Source organism: Oryctolagus cuniculus, chromosome 14 (genome assembly GCF_051225735.1).
Source record: "Oryctolagus cuniculus isolate XC-2025 breed Fujian yellow rabbit chromosome 14, ASM5122573v1, whole genome shotgun sequence".
NCBI lineage: Eukaryota > Metazoa > Chordata > Mammalia > Lagomorpha > Leporidae > Oryctolagus > Oryctolagus cuniculus.
The window spans coordinates 73,662,095-73,687,873 of NC_142880.1; the positions used below are offsets into that span (position 1 = coordinate 73,662,095).

At 42.7% G+C, this 25,779-nt stretch overlaps 1 protein-coding gene across 1 annotated transcript in view; it reads left to right on the forward strand.

The window, feature by feature from the left end:
• Nucleotides 1–25,779, forward strand: part of ITGA2 (integrin subunit alpha 2) — a 118,175-nt gene that overhangs the window by 74,846 nt on the left and 17,550 nt on the right. Inside the window, exons 10-23 of the mRNA XM_008262194.5 lie at nt 167–243; nt 2,866–3,004; nt 4,347–4,492; nt 6,152–6,295; nt 8,600–8,812; nt 9,506–9,642; nt 9,751–9,890; nt 14,333–14,484; nt 18,282–18,392; nt 19,156–19,238; nt 19,664–19,805; nt 21,118–21,210; nt 22,081–22,157; nt 22,239–22,322. Of these exons, the coding sequence (XP_008260416.4) occupies nt 167–243; nt 2,866–3,004; nt 4,347–4,492; nt 6,152–6,295; nt 8,600–8,812; nt 9,506–9,642; nt 9,751–9,890; nt 14,333–14,484; nt 18,282–18,392; nt 19,156–19,238; nt 19,664–19,805; nt 21,118–21,210; nt 22,081–22,157; nt 22,239–22,322 (1,738 nt within the window). The remainder of the gene's footprint in view (nt 1–166; nt 244–2,865; nt 3,005–4,346; nt 4,493–6,151; nt 6,296–8,599; nt 8,813–9,505; nt 9,643–9,750; nt 9,891–14,332; nt 14,485–18,281; nt 18,393–19,155; nt 19,239–19,663; nt 19,806–21,117; nt 21,211–22,080; nt 22,158–22,238; nt 22,323–25,779) is intronic.

The window sequence follows — 25,779 nt, forward strand, 5'->3', positions numbered from 1 at the left end:
GAATACTTCCTAGTGATCACTTCTCTTCAGATTCTGACTGCTCTGTATTTTGGGGTGACTATTACAACGTGTGTGTGTGTGCGCGCATGTGCTGTGCATGCTTATGTTTGCAGATGCAATTTAAGACTGCTGATAATAATATAATTTTTAAAATGATATTTCCCAGGTACTGTTCAAGGAGGAGACAACTTCCAAATGGAAATGTCGCAAGTGGGATTCAGTGCAGATTACTCTCCTCAAAACGTGTGTATATCATAACTTCAAGCCATGCTGTCAGTTGGGATACTGCAGCCTTATACACAAAGTAGAACACACATCTAGTGACCAACAAACAGTTCTGATTCCTAGTCACAGTCATTTGTGTTCTTTATGCTAACACTTCTTAGCCATAAAAATGAAGGTGAATAATGCCTTCCCTTCCCTATTTCACAGGGATTTTTTTAATGGAGAAACAAAAAGATACCATACAGGAGAGCCTTTGAGTGTTCCAGGTACAGGCAATGTTTAAACTCAAATTATCCATTCAGGAATTTCCTTTGACTCAATTCACCACTGAAAATGTTTCTTAAAAACACAAATTCTTGGGCCGGCGCCGCGGCTCACTAGGCTAATCCTCCGCCTAGCAGCGCCGGCACACCGGGTTCTAGTCCCGGTCGGGGCGCCGGATTCTGTTCCAGTTGCCCCTCTTCCAGGCCAGCTCTCTGCTGTGGCCAGGGAGTGCAGTGGAGGATGGCCCAAGTCCTTCGGCCCTGCACCCCATGGGAGACCAGGAAAAGCACCTGGCTCCTGGCTCCTGCCATCGAATCAGTGCGGTGTGCCGGCCGAAACGCGCCGGCCGCGGCGGCCATTGGAGGGTGAACCAACAGCAAAGGAAAACCTTTCTCTCTGTCTCTCTCTCTCTCACTGTCCACTCTGCCTGTCAAAAATATAAAAAAATTTTAAAAAAATAAAAAAAAACACAAATTCTTGTCAATACTGTCTGCTGAATTCCAACTTGCTGCAATATCTTTTTTTATGAATAGAAGCAGATAAATTTAGAAAAATGCAAGTCCTGGGGAGATATTTTGGGAGCCCCAGTGCTCAGAGAATTTGTAGATCAAAGGACCAGGAAAACCTTGTTTTCTGACTTAGATAAAAGGAGTGAACTTTTTCTGAATCAACAGTCCTTAGAGATACTCAAGAAAAAATTAGGTATAGTTCCTTCAGTTAAAAAAAAAAAAAAAGGCAAACCTTTGCATAGAATATTTTGTACACAATTCCATGAAATTCTTTGTGTTCTTAAGTCTATTCACACACCTCTGATTTAGAGTTCCTATTTTCATTATAATCCTTCAGATAATTTCATGGTCTCATCCTCAAACTGGTAAACATCATCTCTTTATATGCCATTCTTTAATCTCAAATCATCATATCTTGGATGGTTTCTAAAGCCTAAGATCAAAAATGTAAAAGTAATAATTCCATGCTAACTGAACCTGCCTTTTTTTTTTTTTTTTATTTGACAGGTAGAGTTATAGACACTGAGAGAGAGAGAGAGAGAGAAAGGTCTTCCTTCCATTGGTTCACTCCCCAAATGGCCGCTATGGCTGGCACACTGTGCTGATCCGAAGCCAGGAGCCAGGTGCTTCCTCCTGGTCTCCCATGTGGGTGCAGGGCCCAAGCACTTGGGCCATCCTCCACTGCCCTCCCGGGCCACAGCAGGGAGCTGGACCGGAAGAGGACTAGAACCTGGTACCCATATGGGATGCCGGTGCCGTGGGCAGAGGATTAACCAAGTGAGTCATAGCGCCGGCCCCAAACTGAACCTGCCTTCTGCAATGGCTTATGGCTTTGAATATTCAGCTTAGAAAACCTTGAGCCAATCCAGAATGGCCTGTCCCTTTCCCTACTGCTGACCGATGGTTCTTTTCTTCCCAATAGATGAAATGTCACAACTACAAGTGCCTTTTGAGGTTGTGCTCCTATCAGTTGGATGAATATTGGTCCTAGAGGAATATTTGAGAAAGAGTCGAGAGAAAAGAAGGTTGAAAATGGGTTAGATCAGAAGGGACCTCCCCGACAGGCCTGGGCTAGCAATAGCATTCCCATTTCTCTTCTGTGGTCAGCACTTCCTGTTTTCAAGCAGGTCTCATGTCTGGCTGTGAGCCTTCCTGGGAATATGGAAGCCCACTTCTGACTCCTCTCTAAAGGCTCACAAGGGTTCACATTTGGAATTGTAGGCCTTTTAATGGATATATCAATATGGCTGTGTACCTGCCCTGTCCCGCAGCTGATTTACAAGACTTAGCTATTCAATGTCTCACCCTAAATAAAATCTGAGACAACACAGGCAATGGGAAGCCTTGTTTTCTAGCACACATCATAAAACAAATATAGTGGGGCTGGCACCGTGGCTCACTTGGCTAATCTTCCGCCTGCAGTGCCGGCATCCCATATGGGCGCTGGGTTCTAGTCCTGGTTGCTCCTCTTCCAGTCCAGCTCTCTGCTGTGGCCTGTGAAGGCAGGGGAGGATGGTCCAAGTGCTTGGGCTCCTGCACCTGCACGTGAGATCAGGAAGAAGCACCTGGCTCCTGGCTTAGGATCAGTGCAGCACCGGCCGTAGTGGCCATTTGGGGAGTGAACCAATGGAAGGAAGACCTTTCTCTCTGTCTCTCTCTCTCACTGTCTATAACTCTACCTGTCAATAAACTTAAAAAAAATAGTAAAACAATTCTGTGAAATACCGATATACATTTGTATATTTCCCTTCATCATGTTTAGTATTTTCCCTAAATCTAGATAAATTATTCCAATGTTTTGCTTACCTAACAACCTTATGCTTTAAATGTTATTTGTCTTAATTATCTTTATTTTCAACTATTTCAGGATACTCTGATGCTAGGTGCAGTAGGAGCTTTTGGCTGGAGCGGGACTGTTGTCCAGGAAACATCTCGTGGACATTTGATCTTTCCTAAGCAAGCCTTTGACCAAATTCTGCAAGACAGAAATCACAGTTCATATTTAGGTAAGGCACAGCAACATTTGGCTTCCTTTAGACCAGCTCCTAGTTGAAGCTCAGAGTCAGTTCAGCAAAACTTCTGAGCTATCATCATCCTACAAATGCATGCCCTGGGAGGCAGCAGCTGATGGCTAAGTACCTGAGTGCCTGCCATGCATATGGGAAAGGCAGAATGGAATTCTTGACTCCTGCCTGATCCATCCTTGGCTGTTGAGAGCATCTTTTTTTTTTGGGGGGGGGGGTGAACCAGTGGATGGGAAGCGCATATGCTCTCTCTTTCTCACTCTATTTCAAATAAACATTTATTTATAAATAAATACGTATTAATTTGAAAGGCAGTTACAGAGAGGGGTTCACTCCCCAATTGGCTGCAATGACCAGGGCTGGGCCAGGCCAAGGCCAGGAGCCTGGAACTCCTTCCAGGTCTCCTACATGGGTGCAGTGACCCAAGCATCAGGGCCATCTGCTAGTGCATTAGCAGAGAGCTGGATCAAAAGTGAAGCAGCTGGGACCTGAATCAGTACCCAAATGGGATACTAGCATTGCAAGTGGTGGCTTAACCCTCTATGATGCAAGCCCCTGTGGAACATATTTATTAATCATATATATTTTTTACCTTCTGCTAATGAGGCCTAAATCCATATTACTTACTGAAACATCATGTTAGAATCACTGATCTCTTCTGGCTTTTCCATCAGTTAAATAATTCCTAGAGCATGATTGTGTTTCTCCAAAATGGAAATCATCCCTAGAAGTCATTACTACTTATAAAAGTGGCAATATTGTATTATTTTAGAATTCTTAGTGGTTTTTTTTCCACATAATAAGCAGTCACTGATTTTTTTTTTTTAGCACCTTTCATGGGACAGTGCCTAAGCTAGCTATTCTGTCTACACAAACATTGAAATCCTTCCAACAACCCACTGAGGGCCATTATACTTTTGAGAGACAGTGAAGTTAATAACTTGTCTACTGTTAATCTAGTAAGTAGTGAATCCCAAACTTGAACTTGGGACTGTCTAATTCCAAGCACTGTATTGTTTCCATTATACAGCATTACCTTTTAAATTAATGTATTCATTCTAGAAATATATATTGGATTCCAAGTTCACAGGCAGCTAATAAGGACAACCCAGAACCTAGAGATAGCTTTGTTGGTAGAGGCTTCACCCACACAGGGCAATGGTAAAGGACAAGGGTACAGTTCATTTTAGAAAAGATGTATCCTCGGTGATACATTCATGGGCACTAGCATCATACCTAACACAAAGGAACCTCTGATCGTGTCTACTAGCTGCGCAGGCCTCATCTGGCTGAGATGATCCTTGGTCCTCTCTCTCTCTCCTAGGTTACTCTGTGGCTGCAATTTCTACTGAACAAAGTATCCATTTTGTTGCTGGTGCTCCTCGGGCAAATTACACTGGCCAGATAGTGCTCTACAGCGTGAATGAGAACGGCAATGTCACGGTTATTCAGACTCACAGAGGTGACCAGGTAAATGCCACTACACGGTTGGTGAAATTAGTTTCATGGACAACTGAGGCAGGTGGGGAGTTGAGTGGGTAGAAATGGGAACATTTATTATGTGCCTACTCTGGGACTGGCTCTGTGAGATCCCATAAATCTTCACAATACTAAGAAGAGCCACCATTCTCTTCAGACAGGTAACTAAGAGTTTAGGTCTCTTACGAGGTCACACAGCATGGCTTTAATGGGACTGAGTTGTCAGTAAAACCCATCCTATTTGGCCTCAGAGCCTCCTTGTGGATTACATCTGCCCATACTTTTGACTGCCCAGGTTAATAATGCATGGGCATTTAGTCATGATGGCAGGCACTGCTTCGTAGGCAAGTCCTCCCAGGGAGCCAAGTGCTGGAGGAGGGATGAGAAGGGAGCAGTATAGCAATGTAAGGACTGAGCGTTTCCACACAGGAGCCTGTCCAGGCGTCCTGTTGGTTCTGATGTTTCTGCAAGTTAAAGAACTCTCTTCTCTGCTGCTTTCTACTGATGAGTGGTGGCTTGGTAGTCAGACCCTGTGATGAATTCCAGCTGTGGACCCCCACACCAGAGGTCTGTTGCTACTGTCAAGAGCCGCCAATTGCTTGCTCATTCCTTATAGAGCAGTTTTTTCTCCTGGGCTTGGCACATAGTGGAAATGGGCATCCCTGATCCCTGACAACATACAGAAAGTGTTACCCTTCCTTCAGTCAGAGAAACTGACCACAGATTTCTCTGTGACTGATCTCACTGTTGCTACTGGATTTTCTGAGCTCTTTGACCTCAAAAATAATCCCATACCTTTTCCGTCCCATTTAATGTTTTAAAGAAGGGTGTTTTTGTCTTGAGAAAAATGAAAGTTATGGAAAAAGCAATTTCTTTATTCTTTTCTAAATCCTTTAGAGGTGTTCTCTTAGGCATTCACATTGTTGAATGGGATGAACATTCAAATTCTCAACTTCATTTTATTTTATTCCCATTTTGTCTTCCATCCAGTTTGTCCATCAACTACTTATCTGTCCCAGACCATGCCATGGATGCTTATGTCATTCATGCTTTCCCTTCCCTCTCTACCTGCAAAACCCCTGGTCCTGTTTAAGATGTGATTCCGATAATACTTTAGCTTTTTAAGTCTCCTACCTCCACTGCACTCGGATTACTCAGATCTGGGACTTGTCTCTATCACAGTACATTTTGCCATGGAGACACAATTGTTTGTCTCACACAGACACTGCCTCTGTCTCTACCTCTCCTGCTCTGCCCTACAACATACCTTGCATAGCTACTAAGGGTTTCTCTCCTAAATGTGTCTTTGGCCCACTGGCATCAAGAACATCTGGAGTGCTTGTTTAAACTGCTGCTTCCTGGATCACACCCTAGCCATCGTACTAGACTCTTTGGAACTAGAAATCGGGGATCTTCATTTTAAAGACACTTTCTTGGTGACTCTTGTGCACACTGAAGTCTAAGAACCAAGGGTTAGGCAGTGATATATCCTGAGCTAACAGACTATGCTGACCATCCTTGTGTTCCTAGCCCCTTGCAGGTAGTAAACATTCAATTTTTGCGTGTTGAATAAGCAAATAAAAGTTCAGCATGTTAGTAGGAGTCTGAGTCCCAGGAATCCTGAGGCTGCTGTTGTTTATATTGCTCCAGATTGGTTCCTACTTTGGGAGTGTGCTGTGTTCGGTTGATGTGGATAAAGACACCACCACAGATGTGCTCTTGGTAGGTGCACCAACGTACATGAATGATCTAAAGAAAGAGGAAGGAAGAGTCTACCTGTTTACTATCAAAAAGGTAAAAAGTTCTTAATATGCTTTAATACTGATAAATAAAGTTAATATGCATTTTCAAAGAAAAGTTATTATTCAGTGACCATTCATTTGCATATATGTGCTTTACTGTTTTTAAGGATGTCACATTAAGTTGTAATTTTTAAAATCACATTAAGTAGCAACTCAAGTGTAATGCATAGCGTACTTTCATTTTCTATGAGAGATCTTTGAAAACATGTTCTATTCAAATGGTCATTATAAATTCACATGATTTTCTTTAAAGATTTTATTTGAAAGAGTTAGAGAGACAGAAGGGTTCTCTTCCTCCATTCACTGGTTCACTCCCCAGATGATTGGAAAAGTCGGGAGCCTCTTCCAACTCTCCCACATGGGTGCAGAGGCCCAAGCACTTGGGCTGTCTTCTGCTGCTTTCCCAGGAACATTAGCAGGGAGCTGGATGGGAAGTGGAGCAGCTGGAATTCGAACTGGTTTCGATATGAGATGCCAGTTTCACAGGTGGCTGCTTTATCCACTATGCCACAATGATTTTAAAAAGTGTATTCAGACACACACAAACATTTGTGTATTTCCCAAGTATCACATGCAGGTTGTTTGTTTATTTTATTTTATTTTTTTTGCTGTGAAGACATGACAATACCAGGACAATGCAGTCTTATTACCATTTTACAGTGAAAAAGACAAATTGTACCAGGCACTTTGCCAACTTTAAAATGATCGCAGATTCTTTACATTAGTTTGTCATGAAATCCCATTGTTTAGTGGAAGATTTAAGTATATGTCCAACTCATGGGATTTCCAATCCTTACGCTTAAAGCAGCATATTCTAACATTGGGAAGCACAGTTTTTCCAGTTTGTAGATTGAACTCTACATCCCTGCATATAAGTACAGTAAACTCAGTGAAAGCAGAAAAGAAAATCAAGCTGAAGGCATAGGTTGACATAGAAAATTAGATGACCATAAAGCAGAAAAGTTGGAAAAAAGTTTCACTTAATATAGTAAATATTATCTTTAGCTGTGATATTTTGTCCTGCCTTATTCATTTAAATTCATGTTCAAGTTCGCCCCTTAACACAAACAATACTATTCTAAAACAATTATGTCTATAAATTATGACTACAAATATACAGTTGTGTATATATATAGTAAATCTCTCTATATAGAATTTGTAATTGAGTAAACAATAAGGGAAATGCATGTTTACTGATTTGAAAATTAAATAAATTGGGCTGGCATTGTGGTATAGTGATTAAAGCTGCTGTCGGTAATGCCGGCATCACGTATGGGCACCAGTTTGAGTCCCATCTGCTCCCCTTCCGCTCCATGCTGATGGTTTGGGAAAAGCAGTAGAAGGTGACCCAAGTACTTGGGGCCCTGCCACCCAGGTGGGAGACCCAGAAGAAGCATGTGGCTTCAGCCTGGCCCAGCCCCAGCCATTGGGGCTATGTGGGAAGTGAGCCAGCAGATGGAAGTCAGTCTCTCTGTCTCTGTCTCTGTCTCTCTCTCTGTCTCTCTCTCTCTGTCTCTCTCTCTCTGTCTCTCTCTGTCTCTGTCTCTCTTCCTGTATCTGCTTCTCTGTAATGTCTTTTCCTTTGGGTAGAATTTGTGTCTACCTCAACTTCACTCAATATATTAGTAGATCTTTACTGAAAATTTTTACATCTAAAGGTTTGGATACAAGCCAAGATTCTAATACTAAAGAAAAAAGATAAAGGAAAGGCTTTCATTTCGGTTGCTCAGCTCCAGTAAGAAGAATTATATCTCAGGCCGGTGCCGTGGCTCACTTGGTTAATCCTCCACCTGTGGCACTAGCATTCCATATGGGCTCCGGGTACTGGTCCCGGTTGCTCCTCTTCCAGTCCAGCTCTCTGTTGTGGCCTGGGAAGGCAGTGAAGGATGGCCCAAGTGTTTGGGCTCCTGCACCTGCACGTGAGATCAGGAAGAAGCACCTGGCTCCTGGCTTAGGATCAGTGCAGCACCGGCCGTAGCGGCCATTTGGGGAGTGAACCAATGGAAGGAAGACCTTTCTCTCTGTCTCTCTCTCTCTCACTGTCTATAACTCTACCTGTCAAATAAATTTAAAAAAAATTATATCTCACCTTGTTTTATGAGCAGATATCCTAGGACCTGTAATTCTGATTTAAAATTCTCTTCATAAGTTGAGTATGTTGAACCCTAAGTTTAAAAACCCTATCCACTTTTATCATTTTGAAATATTGGCTTGGTCATCAGTTGCTGTGAATTTTAATTATGCCAGTCATGCGGTTTGCTTTAATCATCCTCTCACCCTCCCGTCCCTTTTCAAGGGCATTTTGGACCTGCAGCAGCTCCTGGAAGGGCCCGAGGGCACTGAAAATGCACGGTTTGGTTCAGCCATTGCTGCTCTTGCAGACATCAACATGGATGGCTTGAATGATGTGATTGTCGGTTCCCCTTTAGAAAACCAGAACTCTGGAGCTGTGTATATCTACAATGGCCAGCATGGTCATCAGAGCACCATTCACACAAAGTACTCGCAGGTAATCTATGAGCTACACAGTGATGGGTTTGCCTGTTAGTATCATCATGTTAGAGCTAAGGAGTAATGTGTAGGCCACCCCTTTATTTCATAACCTTATTTATTCACTCAACAATATTTCTTGAGCCTGTATTATTTCTCTGTGCCTAGTACTATTCTAGAATCCGAGTATTCTGTAAAGAACAGGACAGAAAAAAAAAATCAGATTTTTGTGGATTTTGTGGACTTCTAATGGCAGAGGTAATTGACAAAAAGATTTATGAGTAAATAACATGAAGTATTCCAGATACTGATAAATGCTCTGGAATGTTTTGAAAGATAGAAAACTAAAATAATAGAGAACAACATTTCAGGAATGAGAGATATCGGATGGTAGAAAATGTGACCAAGGAGGCCTCACTAAGAAGGCAACTTTTGAGTAAGACCTGAAGGAAGACAGCTGAGACAGGGACCAAGGCCTGAACCTGCTTCAGTTCATTTCCAGTTCACTGATTTTTCACTCTTCTGTGCTGTTCTGTAACTTTAAAGATTCATGCTATTTCCTTGATTAAAGTGTGGCTTCAACTGTGATACAGAAATGGGATGTAATTGAAAAACAATGGAATTTTGTGGAGAATAAAGACAATGTGGAGAATGTCTAGATAGAGAATATATTAATATCAAACTAGCTTTTTTTTTTTTTTTTTTTGTTAAGAAAATCTTAGGATCTGATAGAGCTTTTAGGAGCCATCTCCAGTACTTTGGGAGGTCCTTGGACGGCTATGGAGATTTAAATGGAGATTCCATCACTGATGTGTCCGTTGGTGCTTTTGGTCAAGTGGTTCAACTCTGGTGAGTCCCTGAGAGCCAGAATTCAGCAGATTCGGCACTGTGTCCTCCAAGTTATGATATGTGTGCTGTGTAATAACGTCCACTTACTTGTTTGCATTTGCCTTTCAGGTCACAAAGTATTGCTGATGTAACTGTGGAAGCTTCATTCACACCAGAAAAGATCACTTTGTTGAACAAGAATGCTCAGATACTCCTCAAACTCTGCTTCAGTGCGAAGTTTAGACCTAGTAGGCCAAACAGTCAAGTGGGTGCGTGGACCTGAAATAACCTGTACTGGGATGGGTTTGCTTATGGAGTTTCAGCCCTAAATATAACCAACCTATGTTTTGGTTTGTAGTCTAGAGAGACAGGTTTACTTGCAGAGTTTTAGTCCTAAATATAACCTATGTTTTGGTTTCTAGACCCAAAGAATTAAGGTCTTTAGTTGTAGACCCTCAAATTGCTGTGCATTTGAAGTGCCTTACAATGGTTCATTAGGCATGGAGAGTTTTAGATCTTCCCCCCTCAACTCTAGAAGGTGACATTCTGCTGCTGAACATTATAATCTCTGTGGCATAATCATGGGCTCTCAAGAGTCCATCCTCTGGGTCGGCGCCGTGGCTCACTTGATTAATCCTCCACTTGCAGTGCCGGCATCCCATATGGGTGTTGGGTTCTAGTTCCGGTTGCTCCTCTTCCAGTCCAGTTCTTTGCTGTGGCCTGGGAAGGTAGTGGAAGGATGTCCCAAGTGCTTGGGACCCTGCACCTCCATGGGAGACCAGAAGGAAGCACCTGGCTCCTGGCTTCAGATTGGCGTGGCGCCGGCCATTGCCACCATTTGGGGAGTGAACCAATGGAAGGAAGACCTTTCTCTCTCTCTCTCTCTCTCACTGTCTATAACTCTACCTGTCAAATAAAAAAAAAAAAAAAAAGAGTCCATCCTCTGTCTCTTACCCACAGTTTCCTTACTTAATCATTAGGCATACACAGACTAAGTGGGCTGCCTCTACTCTTAAATGAGTATGTCGTATTCTGGATATATCATAATCTAGATAGAATATGTTCAGTCACATTTTTCAAGTGTTATTCCTATTCTTGAGGAATTAATGAGCATGAAATATTGAGCAAAAAAATGCAAAGCAATATATAATTTCTACCCATTATTTTAAATTTTCTAAATAATCCAGAAAGGTGAACAAAATTCTGAAATATATTGCACCAGATGGGAGTGTGAGAAAAACACTGAGGGCACACCGGGTTCTAGTCCCGGTGGGGTGCCAGACTCTGTCCCGGTTGCCCCTCTTCCAGGCCAGCTCTCTGCTGTGGCCAGGGAGTGCAGTGGAGGATGGCCCAAGTGCTTGGGCCCTGCACCCCATGGGAGACCAGGAGAAGTACCTGGCTCCTGCCATCAGATCAGCGCGGTGCGCCGTCCGCAGCACGCCGCCCGCGGCGGCCATTGGAGGGTGAACCAACGGCAAAGGAAGACCTTTCTCTGTGTCTTTCTCTCTCACTGTCCACTCTGCCTATTAAAAAAAAAAAAGAAAAAAAAAAGAAAAACACTGGGGAAAAAAAAAACAGCAGGAATTGTCATCTTCTCTCTCTGTCTCTGTCATCTTTCCAGACATGGCTGAAGGACCTGTATCCTCTCTAGAGTCTTCACTAAGTGCTCTCTCCCACCTTCATCTCCCCTGCCCCAGTGACAGTTGACTTAAATGCTGTCTTTCATTCGTTGCTGTCTTATGGGTTCTAATCCCACTTCCATCAGATTTTGGCTCTCAACTTCAGAACCTGTGGTTCCTACAGGGTTTTAATTAAGTGCTAAAAAAAGTTAAACCTATTTCAAAACCCAAAACTTAAAGACAAGTTATTTGCCATGACTCATAGCGAGAAATAAATTGGATAAGAACACAAAGTAGAAATTTGAGTCATATCTTGGCACAATTTCCTTATTTTGCTACTTTTTATACCCATTTTTAGGCTTTTATCAAGTGTTCAAACCCAACTTTAAGCAGCATAATTCACAGATCTGACTTATAGCACACATCCATCGGAGCAATGATGATTGTGAAGTCAAAATCTGCCATACAAACACTGAGTTGCTAGTCTGCATTCAATTGGAAATACAATCACTGGCAGAAATGCTTGGCTGGCCAGCTTCTCTGGCCCTGAAGCATGAGTGCACTGACATCATGTTCCTCCTACTTTTTGACTGGTCTTCAATGCTTCTGTTCTGCACACTCAAAAATTATACTTTCAGGCAATTTTCTTTCCGTTGGCCGGCTGCCACGATTTCTTAAAATGAACATCTATCCTCTGAGCCTTCAGGTCCCAACAAACAAGCCAGATCATAGTCATTTGTCACTCCGTGACCTGGCAATAATAGTGTATAAGCCATGAATCCTGTCTCCACAGTGGTGACAAATGAATTTATAAGGCATATGATTGCAATTATTTATTGCATCAGGTGCACACTCCAATGTAAGATTAATAACAATAAAAATTAATAAAGTGCCTGTGAGACTAAACATTTTTACCAAGCTGCTTAAAAACACCAAAAAGTATAATCTTATACATTTTGTCCTATTTATACAGTCACCTCCCTGCCTTTATTTCCTCATTGCTTCTCTTTCACCTCTATTTTTAGTTCATTTGAAGTTTTTATAGTCAATTTATCTTTGCTGGCCTCTTTAAGGAAACAAGAAAGATGATATAAAATCTCCAGTAGATACCTTAAACGTAACATGGAGAATTAATGTTATGGAAGTATATTCAACATTTAAAACACTGAAAAGTAATAAGATAGAGTAGCTGCGAATGAGGCTGTAAATGCTATGAATAGCATCAGATGCTCTTTCTCGTATTTGGACACACTGGTCGTGGGCTGCAGCTAAAGGTCATCATTCCAACAGGTCAGATAGTGACTACTGGCAGGTTTTTTATTTTATTTTATTTTTGATTTTTCACTTCCTTGGCTTGACATTTTTTTTAATCAACAAAGAAATAGAGGTTCAGGGTCTGGCGCTGTGGCACAGCGGGTTAACGCCCTGGCCTGAAGTGCCGGCATCCCATATAGATGCTGGTTAGAGTCCCGGCTGCTCCACTTCTGATCCAGCTCTCTGCTACGGTGTGGGGAAGCAGTAGAAGATGGCCCAAGTCCTTGGGCCTCTGCACCCACATGGGAGACCCGGAAGAAGCTCCTGGCTCCTGACTTCGGATCGGCACAGCTCCAGCCATTGCAGCAAACTGGGGAGTGAACCATCGGATGGAAGACCTCTCTCTCTCTGACTCCTCTCTGTGTAACTCTGACTTTCAAATAAACTCTCTGAACCTCTATTTCTTTTTTTTTTTTTTTAAAGATTTAAGTAAATTGTCAAAGTTAGATTTCATTCATGAACTCTGTGGATTTTTCTTTTTTACTTTTTTAAAAAATTTATTTGACAGGTAGAGTTAGAAAGAGAGACAGAGGGAAAGGTCTTCCTTCTGTTGGTTCACGCCCCAAATGGCTGCTATGGCCGGCGCTGAACCTATCCAAAGCCAGGAGCCAGGTGCTTCCTTCTGGTCTCCCATGTGGGTGCAGGGGCCCAAGCACTTGGGCCACAGCAGAGAGCTGGACTGGAAGAGGAGAACCGGGACTAGAACCCAGTGCCCATATGGGATGCCGGCGCCACAGGCGGAGGATTAACCAAGTGAGCCACGGCGCCGGCCCCTGGATTTATCATTTAAGTCAAGTCTGTCTGATTCCAACTTTTCTGCTACCATATTTCATGCCTTTCTCCACGAAAGCTTCTAGAATATGCCAGGCACAGTACTTGTTCCCTTAGACTATCTAAATTACTCCCCACAGTAATAGTTAATCCTGGCTGGCGCCGCGGCTCACTAGGCTAATCCTCCACTTGCGGCGCCAGCACACTGGGTTCTAGTCCCACCCCTCTTCCAGTCCAGCTCTCTGCTGTGGCCCGGGAGGGCAGTGGAGGATGGCTTAAGTGCTTGGGCCCTGCACCTGCATGGGAGACCAGGAGAAGCACCTGGCTCCTGGCTTTGGATCAGCGTGGTGCACTGGCCGCGGCGGCCAATGGGGGGTGAACCAACGGCAAAGGAAGACCTTTTTCTCTGTGTCTCTCTCTCTCTGTCCACTCTGCCTGTCCAAAAAAAAAAAAAAAAAAAAGTTAATCCTTAAAATGGCATTGAACACAAGCTGTAGTTTCAAAAAGACCTCCATTTTATTTCTGACAGTGCCTTAACTGTGTGAAATCGGATGAATTAATTTCCCTCTTTTGTTCTAGTTTGTTATCTGAAAAATAGGATAACAATATCCACTGTCCAAATTTAGTGAACCTTGACTAAGATAACATGTGAGAGTGTGACGGTGGACACTCAAGAATTTTCCATTCTCTGCATTATGGATGATGAAGCAAATGTTTGAGTGAGTAACTGGCCCATGTTCATCCAGTTTCCCGGTGGCAGGTCCAAGTTTCTTCTACAAGCCACATTTCTCTGAACCACATTTCTTCATATTCATTGTCATCTACATATCAGGGCTAGAACTACAAATGGCCTGTGAGGCTACCCATGGTCCACAAGCTGCCAATGCGAATACTGTTTCTATATTTTCTTGAAGCCAGAGACTTCGTCCAGTAAGATACAATAAATCAGGGATTGTCTTCTTTATAAATTCATTTGTAGTAAGACTTTTTTGTAATTTTTGTCGTAGCCATTGTGTATAATATCACACTTGATGCAAATGGATTTTCCTCCAGAGTAACCTCCAGAGGCTTATTTAAAGAAAATAATGAGAGGTACCTGCAGAAGAATATGCTAGTAAACCAAGCACAGAGCTGCTCTGAGCACATCATTCACATCCAGGTAAGGTTTCCGGGTTCTGTTCACCTCATTTCCTCTTAAAGATTGCTGAATGGTCAAAGTCTAAAAACAAAAATTATGAGTTAACAAACACTTGCACTTCTAGACTTAATGCCTTTCTTGTCTAATTTGAAGAAGCCCGTTTCCTTTATGCTAACATTAGCAGTCAGTCTATTAATATGTAAGGTAGTATTTTTGTGTAAAATTTCATGAGAAAAAGGCCACAAATAAGGTACATTAAAAAATCAAGAAACAGCACTTTCTTAAATGTTTAACAGGTCCAACTTTTAGTTGGTACTGTATTTTGATATTTTCTGACCAGGGAAAATTTCACCCATTTTTAAGGTACTGAAAATGATAATTCCTTGGGCCAGCATTGTGGCCTAGTAGGTTAAGCCTCCTCCTGCAGTGCTGGCATCCCATATGGGTGCCAATTCCATGCTTGTCTGCTCTACTTTCTATCCAGCTCCCTGCTGATGGCCTGGAAAAGCAATGGAAGATGGCCCAAGTGCTTGGGCCCCTGCACCCACATGGGAGAGGGGGAAGAAGGTCCCAGCTTCTGATGGGCCCAGCTCTGGCTGTTGCTTCCATTAGGGGAGTGAACCAGTGGATGGAAGACTTCTCTGTCTCTGGCTCTCCCTCCCTCTATCTGTAACTCTGCCTCTCAAATGAACAAATCTTTTTTTTTTTTTTTAAAGAAAATGATCATTCCAGTTGTAATTTCTATTATTTCATATATACCAAGGGTGGTAGATCAGGTGGAGGTAGAATTTACTTGTTCTAATATTATGCTATAATTTTGATATTTCTCATAGATTTTGAAAATCTTCCAAGTAGGAAAAATGCTTCTTGGGGTTAAACTTCCAACAGGAAATTTATTTTATAAATTATGTGACTGTTTCCCCTTAGCAACCACATAATGGTATTTGAAAGTGTATTTCTCTCAGGAAACAACTTTAAAAAGAACTATTTACTTGCCTAAATATAATTCTCAGAGTTCAGACTGCATAAGAACTGCCTAGATAGCCTATAAAATGCATATTCTGGGTCCCCATCACTAGAAATTCAGAGTTGAAGGTCCAAGAAATATGCAGGTTTGTGGGGTACCCCGGTTCTTTTCAATGTAGATGAATGATACAAAAATTACACTTTAAGACTCCTATATCAGAGTGCTGTTTAAAGTCCCGCCAATGCATCCTGGGAGACAGCAGGTGACGGCTCAAGTACTTGAGTCCTTGTCACCCACTGGGAGACCTGGATGGAATTTTAGGCTCCTGGCTTAAACCTGGCCCAGTCCTGGATGCTATAGCCATTTGAGGAGTGAACCAGTAGGTTGAAAGAGCTCCGTCATATATATATGAAAAATATTAAGAAAAATAGATATTAATAAAAATAAATCCTATTTACCATTTGCTATAAATACCAGTGAAGTCCATCCTAAGTGCCAAGTCTGCAGCAAGATGAGGACATTTTCTTCATAGTCGAGCAGCTGTTAAGTGGTCAGGGCCCTCACAGGGCTCAAGAGAGGAGTAAGGCCTGCCTGGGAATGGGCTAAGTGAAAATGAACATATCATTTCCCAGGAAGAGGCAATATGATTATTAAGATTTTTCACTGGTGTGGACATTGTGTTTCCCTGATGGGATCTGGGAAGAGATTTGGAAGAGGACTGCATAGTTTGGCATTCCCACAGGTTTCATTAGACAGGAAGCCTCAGAAACCGGAAGGGGCCCGTGCCTCCTGCAAGGCTGCAAATCCTCTCCCTCTGTACCAAAGTCCAAGTGAAAAAGTTGGACTTGGAGCTGGATAGGGTTGGCTTTAATGACTGGTGAGTGAAGCATGCATCCTCTTAAATGCACAAGGAGCAGTGCAACTCCGAACAGTCAGCTAGGGCCAGAGTTGGGGAGTTTAATTTAGGACACGGGAATCACCTTTGTAGAAGGCGACTGTAGAACAGAAAAGGTTTTGTATGGAACAGAGTCAGTTTTCAACTAAAGAAGACAGTCGTCTTGTCCCTTACTGACAGCATATCCTGGGCACCTTCCACTCTAGATCATACTATTCCTTCCCAGAGATTTCGTTGCAACTCCCTATGATACGCAGGTGCCGCGGCTCACTAGGCTAATCCTCCACCTAGCGGCGCCGGCACACCGGGTTCTAGTCCCGGTCGGGGCGCCGGATTCTGTCCCAGTTGCCCCTCTTCCAGGCCAGCTCTCTGCTGTGGCCAGGGAGTGCAGTGGAGGATGGCCCAAGTGCTTGGGTCCTGCACCCCATGGGAGACCAGGATAAGCACCTGGCTCCTGCCTTTGGATCAGTGTGGTGCGCCGGCCGCAGCGCACCAGCTGTGGCGGCCATTGGAGGGTGAACCAATGGCAAAAGGAAGACCTTTCTCTCTGTCTCTCTCTCTCACTGTCCACTCTGCCTGTCAAAAAAAAAAAAAAAAAAAAAAAAAAAAAAAAAAAAAAAACCTCCCTATGATAGTAAGTAGAAAGACATAGCTGGGGAGCTGGCGGGTAAAGCCGCCCCCCGCAGAGCTGGCATCCCATATGAGCGCTGGTTCAAGTCCCAGCTACTCCACTTCCAATCCAGCTCTCTGCTATGGCCTGGGAAAGCAGTGGAAGATGGCTCAAGTGCTTAGGCCCCTGCACCACATGGGAGACCAGAAGAAGCTCCTGGCTTCGGATCAGTGCAGCTCCAGCCGTTGCAGACAATTGGGGAGTGGACCAGTGGATGGAAGACCTCTCTCCCTCCCTCTCTGCCTCCTCTTCTTTCTCTGTGTAACTCTAACTTTAAAATAAATAAATATTAAAAAAGACATAGTTGGGTCCAGTGTTGTGGTACAGTGGGTTAAGCCACCACTAGTGATGTCTGCATTCCATATAAGAATGCAGGTTCAAATCCTGGCTGTTCTGTTTCCAACCAGGCTCTTACAAAAGCATGGGGGAAGGCAGCATATAATGGCCCAGGTGGTGGGGTCCCTGACACTCAATGTGATTCCCTCTCTCCCTCTCCCTGTCTCCTGTCTCTCTGCCTCTCCTCTCATACTCTGCTTTTTTTTTTTTTTTTTTTTTTTTTGACAGGCAGAGTGGACAGTGAGAGAGAGAGAGACAGAGAGAAAGGTCTTCCTTTGCCGTTGGTTCACCCTCTAATGGCCGCTGCGGCCGGCGCGCTGCGGCCGGCGCACCGCGCTGATCCGATGGCAGGAGCCAGGAGCCAGGTGCTTATCCTGGTCTCCCATGGGGTGCAGGGCCCAAGCACCTGGGCCATCCTCCACTGCACTCCCTGGCCACAGCAGAGGGCTGGCCTGGAAGAGGGGCAACCGGGACAGAATCCGGCGCCCCAACCGGGACTAGAACCCGGTGTGCCGGCGCCGCTAGGCGGAGGATTAGCCTAGTGAGCCGCGGCGCCGGCCTCATACTCTGCTTTTTAAATGGACAAATCTTAAAAAGGAGGACTTGGCCAACAACCAAGAGGACAATATTGACAGTAATTTTATAAGCATTGTAACTGGAATGTTATCTACATATGTGTAATGCTTGTGTGTTAATCAATATAGTGATGAGCTTAACTAAGAATTTCTTTCAGATTTTTGCTATACCTAAGTGTTTTTAGGTTTCTTAATAGTGGAGGGGCTACAAGTGGAATTGTAAGAGAAGTAAGAGACTTGGTCGTACATGACAAGGGCATTCTACATAATAGAAGGCTCACTGTGTTTTCCATTGTAAACGTGTTTGTGGCCCTGTTCTTGTTTTAAAGCTGTTGTACCCTAATAAACTGACCAAGCATGTGTGTGTGTGTTTAGGAGCCCTCTGACGTTGTGAACGCTTTGGACTTGCATGTGGACATCAGTCTGGAAAACCCGGGCACTAGCCCTGCCCTGGAAGCCTATTCTGAGACTGCCAAGGTCTTCAGTGTAAGTGTGGTCTGCCCTTCCTGGGTTTTCATTGGCAAACAGTGTCTCACAGTCACTGCAGTAATGTTTGGAAGATACTGAAGACAGTCTCTAAATTCAGTTTTCAGGGAGGTATTTGATCTGTCAGGTAAGATGCTGCATTGTGTCACCTGTACCTCTTATCAGAGAGCCTGGGTTTGCTCCCAAATCAAGCTTCCCAGTAGGGAGACCCAGATTGAGTTCGTTCCCAGCCCCAGTTGTTGTAGACATTTGGGGAATGAGCCAGGGGATGGGAGCTATCTCTCTGTCTGCCTGCAAAATAAATAAAAATTTAAAATGTTTTTGATTTTCTAAATGAAGTATAGAGTTCACTAGTATGTAAGTTCTATGTCAGCAGGAATTTTTGTCTTTTTCACCCAGTTTCCAGCCCCTGGAGCAGTGCATGGCATACCTCATGTTTAATGAATATTTGTTGAAGGGATAAATAATAAAAATCAAATACCTAATGGTCACCACCCACTTGAAAATAAATATCTCCAATATGTAGGAAGCTCTGCTACTCCCATCATATCCACTGTAATCCAGTTCCCCCTGGTCAAAACATTATCTTGAATTTTATATTTATTTATCAATGCTTCTCATTATGACTTTGTTCAACCTGTGTATGTTCCTAAACACTGCTTGGTCTTGCATGGTTTTGAACTTTGCATACATGGAATGATGCTATGCATTCTTGTGTAATTAGCACAGGAGAAAATGTACAGGATTTCCCCCTCTTTTGTAGATCCCTTTCTACAAAGACTGTGGTGGTGATGGGCTTTGCATCTCAGATCTGGTTCTCAATGTCAAGCAGCTGCCAGCTACCCAGTAAGTGTGACTTGAAAGCTTATGTAAGATGTAGAAATAAAGACACACTAAAATTGTTTCATTCAAATAATATTTCTGGAGTTTCTTCTACAAAGAAACATTTATAATAGTAAATGACTTTAAAAGCAAAGTTTAGGTTCTGCCATCTGCCTAAGTGTAGAGCAGTAAGAAATGTAAAATTATTGTGTTTGGATGGCTCCTGTCTCTGTAATGTCATTAAGAGCAATGAAGAAGAAAATCCCATGGCATTTATTATTTTATTGTCAGTATCATTTTAATATGCAGATAATTTATTAAGCAATTTTCTCAGTATACCAAATAATCCAGAGTTTATTTTTTAAATGCATGACGTTTTGGAATACTGGCCTTTTTATTTTTTTACTTTAAGGCTCCTTTTTCTCTTTCTCCTTTTTTGCTTTTAACAGAGAACAACCTTTTATTGTCAGCAATCAAAACAAACGGTTAACATTTTCAGTAACACTGAAAAATAAAAAGGAAAGTGCATACAACACTAGAATTGTTGCTAATTTTTCAGAAAACTTGTTTTTTGCTTCATCTTCCATGCCGGTATGTGATGGCCCCCATGTGTGCCGCTATTGGGTTTCCTACTTATTATCAAGTCCTGACTTCCTTACATTTACTCAAATCCCCTTGTTCCTGTAGCTGTTCAGCACATTCAACCCCAGCATGATCACTACTGACTCTTGACTGCCAACTAGTTAAACCACACGAGGACCTGGTCTGGCTCTGTATCTAGGCCATTTCTGCTTCGAGCCTCGTTCAGTTTTTCCTTCACCCGGGTACTTGGCCGCAGTAGCCAGACACTCCCATCACCTTCCCGAGCCATCCGTGTGATGTGGCTGCTGCGTGCTGCACAGATGCTGTGCACTTGCTCAGACACACTCAAGTCCCACAGCTCAGCCCGAGCTTTGCAACCACATGTCTTACTGCTGCCAAGAGGATGCATTCCAGCAAAGCCAGGTCATCGTGCTGACTTGATCACCAAACCAGCAACACACTTGACCATGAGTGCCCCGGTCCCTCTCCTAGCATCAACAATGGAGGGGGGAAAAAAGGAGAGAAGGAAAAAGCTGAGATTTTCCCAATTAAGAGAGTAATAGTTGCATCCAGTTTAAAGTGAACTTAATAAATTTAGAGTTTGACACCAATCCTGACCTTAGTACTTAAACAGCCTGTGGTTCAACTCCCAGCTCCCGCTCCTGATTCCAGGTTCCTGCTAATGCGGACCTTGGGAAATAGCAGTGGCTCCAGGGGTTCGGTCTCTGATGGCCAGGTTGAGCTCCCAGCTCCTGGCCCCAACAGAACACATTTCTGGCTGCTGTGGGCATTTGGGGAGTGAGCTAGTGGATGGAGTTTGTTCATTCTCTCTACCCCCCACCAAACAAATAAAATAATATAAACATACTGTGCTAAATGATAACTTCTTATTTTAAAAAGAAAAAACAGAAAACTAAAGGATTACTTAAATTATTAAAAATATATAAACACTGATATGATTTTGTTTCCTTCTCTTAAATACACAAATTTCAAATACATTGAGAGAAAGATATGTACTAAAGATAATCTTCTAAATATTGGATTAAAACTCATTGTGTTTCTGAAATATAAGAACTACAGTTTCCTGCTGGGAAAGAAGTTCTGTACTAAAGCTCTTCTTTGGCTTGTAGGATGTGCTGCTTATCTTTAGAATCAGCAATAATAATCATACTGGAAACTGGACAGTACAAGACTTTCAAATTTTAGGGAATGATAAACTATTTTAGTGTGAAACCAACCTTATTGCCAAAATATCCCTCTGTACCTTCCAATGTGTATGTGCACTCTAATGGATCGTTTTTTTGTCCTTGGTTATCTTCAGGTTGATGGAACAGAAGTGACATGCCAGCTTGCTTCATCTCAGAAGTCTGTTACCTGCAATGTAGGCTACCCTGCTTTAAGGAAGCAACAACAGGTACAACTTGCATTCCACACCCACATCCATGCTAGCACCTTCCCAACACCCTAGTTAATTTACTGTTGTAGCATCATCTGTGTTGGATATCATCTTTTGATGGGCATCACACAATAATAGGCTATATACTTTGTGGAAGCCTTTTAACATCTTAATATTTTAAGTTATTAAATAAAGTCTCCCTTATGCCATTTATTCCAAAAAGTACATGCAATGGAAAAAGTTCTTTTTGCCTAAAAGTGTTGACCAAAGTGCTGTACACAGAATTACAGATACCAGTTTTTTCTTAAGATGTATTTATTTAAGAGGCAGAATGACAGACAGACAAAGGGGGAGACAGGAAGAGGAAGACAGAGAGAGAGAGAAAGATAATCTTCATCCTCTGGTCCATTCCCCAAATGGCCACAATAGAAGGAGGCTGGCAATAGATGGAGTCTGGAACTCCATCTGAATCGCCCAGATGGGTAGCAGGGCCCAAATACTGGGCAGCAACTTCTGCCTTCCTAGGCACATTAGCAGGAGCTGGATCTGAGGTGGAGCAGCTAGGACTTGAACTGGGGCTCCAGTATGGTATACTGGCATTGCATATGGCAGCCTAACCCACTGTGCCACCAAGCCAGCCCCTAGAAAACATTTGTTAACACTTGGTAAACAAATTTCACACCATCACAGAGGTTTCCAGTTCAGACGTGTATGAGTAACTTGGATGGTCCATTGAGAGTTGAGCTGTCCCTAGAGTGAGCATGCTAAAGCAGGAACAGCTTAAGGTGGATACAATACACAATCAACTAGGAATGAGTTTTCTTTTATTGGAAACATTTTTCTTCGAGTATGATGCATAAGCTTGACAAATGTTAATTTTGTGTGTAGGTGACTTTTACTGTAAACTTTGACTTCAATCTTCAAAACCTTCAGAATCAGGCATCTGTCAGTTTCCAAGCCATAAGGTAAACACAGTGAAGTCATGGGTTGATGATATCTGGCCTTTAAAATATCTTTAAGTAATTTCCCAGTGTTTGTTTTAACAGTGAAAGCCAAGAAGAAAACCTGGCAGATAATGCAGTCAGCCTCAAAATACCTCTGCTGTATGATGCCGAGATTCACCTGACAAGGTAGGTAAGCAGTGGGGAGCCTAATACATTGGCCGTGACTACAAAATTACTGTGTATGTACATTCCTAAAGCAAGAATTTGGATCAGTACATCTCAACTTGTGAACTAAAACAGAAGTCCAAGGGCTTGGCACGGTAAGCTGCCACCTGTGACACTGGCCTCCCATACTGTAGCACAAGTTCAAGTCCTGGCTGCTCTGCTTCCAATCCAGCTCCCTGCTAATGTGCCTGGGAAGGCAGCAGAAGACAGCCTAAGCACTTGGGCCCCTGCCACCCAGGATGGAGCTCCAGGCTCCTGGCTTCAATCTAGCCCAGCCCTGGCCGTTGGGGCCATATCAGGAGTAAATCAGTGGATGGGAGATTCTTCTCCCTCCCTCCCCTGACAATAGCTTAGTCGATCTGCCTTTCGAATAAAATAAATAAATCTTTAAAAAAGAAATAGAAGTCCACAGACAAGTTTGACTCTAGGAAAACCTGAGTGACTATTTAAGATTATTGACTGTGAATGGCATTGCAAAGACAGAGGAGTTCCTCTTTGGCCATGTGCCGCAGGGAAGCTCCTCTATCAGCCCTCAGAGGAGCTACAAACTCTCTGAGATGTGAAAAGAGAACTCTGAGCGTCGCCACACTTTCTTCTCACTGCCTGCTTCCTAATGTCCACATGAAAGCTCAAGCAGTTCCCCCGTTAGGTTATCCAAGCCCCAAGCATAATGCTTTGCATAGAGTAATTCCCAACCAATACTGTTTATGGTCACAGGTTAAATCGTCAGATACTGGAAGTAGATCCAGTCTAGTTTCTGGGTGGAAAATGAACATTTGCAGTCTTCTTCCATCCAGGAGGAAGCGAGGAATTTTCCAGAGGGAGTCATCCATGAAGAAATGCTTTATTCCCTCTTCTTGCTTGTTCAAAGCTAGTAAACCTGAGAGCAGTGGGCAAAGCGATACTGGCCGGTATCACTGTCCTAAATTGTTGACAGAAATGGGTGATTTGGGAAGTGGGTAACTTACAAATACTAAGGGCGATAATAGACTGCTTTAATCTTAACTCACGATTGGAAGTGAGGCAAGTTCATGGCACAGCCACGGAGCACAGCTGTGCCAGTGTGTGGGCTGCAGGCAATGCCCACCTCCAGCCTGGGCCCCAGACGTCTCTACCTACTGAAGCCTTGTGCTCATTCCCAGCTAAATCAATGACCCCTGGAAAATACATGGCAGCATTTTCCAAGGTTCAGTGACAGGTTGCTCTAACTTCCAGCATATCACCCCAGCTGATCACTGAGCAAAACGAGAAAGGAAAATATGCCATCATGTCTAGAGCCTGAGCCACATGAGCAAAGATGAGAGGAATGCTTCTGTGTCCAGTGTGCTGTGAACAGCACAGGCAGAAACAGAATCCAGCCCAAGCCACCCATCCCTGAAAAATCAATCAGGAACTTCAGATGTCAAAGGACTCCCAGTTGCTAAAATAAGTAATTAAAAACAAATGCAACCAAAGAGCTTGCTCTTACCACATTACCTGAACTACTCACTGGTGTTTCCTCTCCTTGGGTGCCTTTTGTTGATGCAGCTTTTTTATGGTTTCACACTTCTACTAATTTTTTTTCAGACACTTTAACACAAAATAAATATAAAAGATTCATTTTACTGTCTGACATCGTAGCCACGTATTTTTCTGGTAGTAACTTAGATTCTAATACATTGTAATATTTTTTAAAACATAGAGTTAACATTTTAATGCAAAGAATTATAGAGAACAAATGCTAAAATGATTCCCAATGCTATCACCAACGCATGTCCTATCAATACTTTTTATAAAAGAAAAGTATGGCCACTGTTGTGCTATAGTGTGTTAAACCACCACCATGATACCAGCCAGTTGAAGGCCCAGCTGCTCCCCAACCCAGCTTCCTGCTAATGTGCCCAGAAAAGCAGAGGAATATGGCCCAAGTGCACAGGCCTGGCTCCTGCCTGGCCTAGCCCTGACCAAGGTAGCCATTTGTGAGTGAACGGCAGATGGAAAATCTCTCTCTCTCCCTGTCTCTCCCTCTCTCTCTTATTTTGTTTCTCAAATAAATCTTCAAAAAAAAAAATGAAAAGTACAAATGGATAGTGGTAGTGGTAAAATACTTTTCTATACCTTTTTATGTAATCTTAGAAAAGTTTTCTTATCATATTTATCTTATCATATGTAGCTTATCATATTTAGCTTATTCTGTTCTTGGCTGGGTCATTCCAACATTAATGAGAGATTATTTTGCATTTTTATTTTGTTTAAACATTCTATGCCATGCAAAAAAAAAACAAAATTTAACACACATCTTTACAAACTTTTGGAAAAGATTATGTAGATTCCTTAGCAGCCACTCTGATATGTATGAATGTGCAGTTACATTGTACAAATATGGCGGGTAGAAACAGACAGTGATAGAATTATTTCTGAAGCAAGATCCCCTGACTGTAAATATACTGATGAACACTTAGGTGATTTAAGGAACACTTAAATAACAGATGAGAAAATGTCAGATCTTATCTAAAAACGAAAAGAGAACATATTGATCAATTTAGAAATTGTCACTTTTTATGTGCTCACACAAAAATCTCTGGAAAGCAAAGCAAACTATTCTGGCACACACAGCCAGGTTTCTGTTTCAAAGCCAAGTCACTTTTCCCATTTTCCATGTAAGGCTGACAACTCACTGTTTCCTCTCATATACATAACCTTGACTACATCTATTTAAGTCTCCCTATGACATATTTTCCTTTTGAGACTTTGGAAATGTTTTTTTTAAAGCCTAAAAAAGAGAAGGACAAAGTTTTAGGAAGGAAACAATTTTATCTCAGGAAATGTCCAGTCCATTTTTTAAGGAAATATAATAAATATCCTATAATGAAGATAAATTGTCCCTAAGATTTTTTAAAGATTTTTTTAAAAAATTTATTTCAAAGTTGGAGGGAGAGACAGAAATCTTCCATCTACTGGTTCATTCCTCAAATGACCACAATGGCTAGGGCTGGGCCAGGCCAAAGCCAGGAGACATGCACTTCATCCGGGTCTCCCACATGGTTGCAGGGCCCAAGCACTTGGGCCATCTTCTGCTGCTTTCCAAGGTGCACTAGCAGGGAGCTGGATCAGAAGTATAGCAGCCAAATATAGAACCAGTGCCCATATAGGATTCTGGCATTGCAGGTGGTAGCTTTACTTGCTACACCACAACACAGGCCTGTCTATGATTTAAACAGAAGGTGTGTAGTGCTTCTTAGACTCCTACCGCTACCACCCATTCCTCTACCCCCCAACCACAGAAGCTGCCCTGGTTGGAATCTGGCCTTGAGGTCTCAGAAATGAATGAGAACATAGGAGGGTCCCCAGTTTCATTCCAGTCTGAGTAATCCTATGGGGGTTCCTCTGACCTAGTATCACTTTGTGGGAAGACCTTAATCAGCAATGCCTTTAGCTC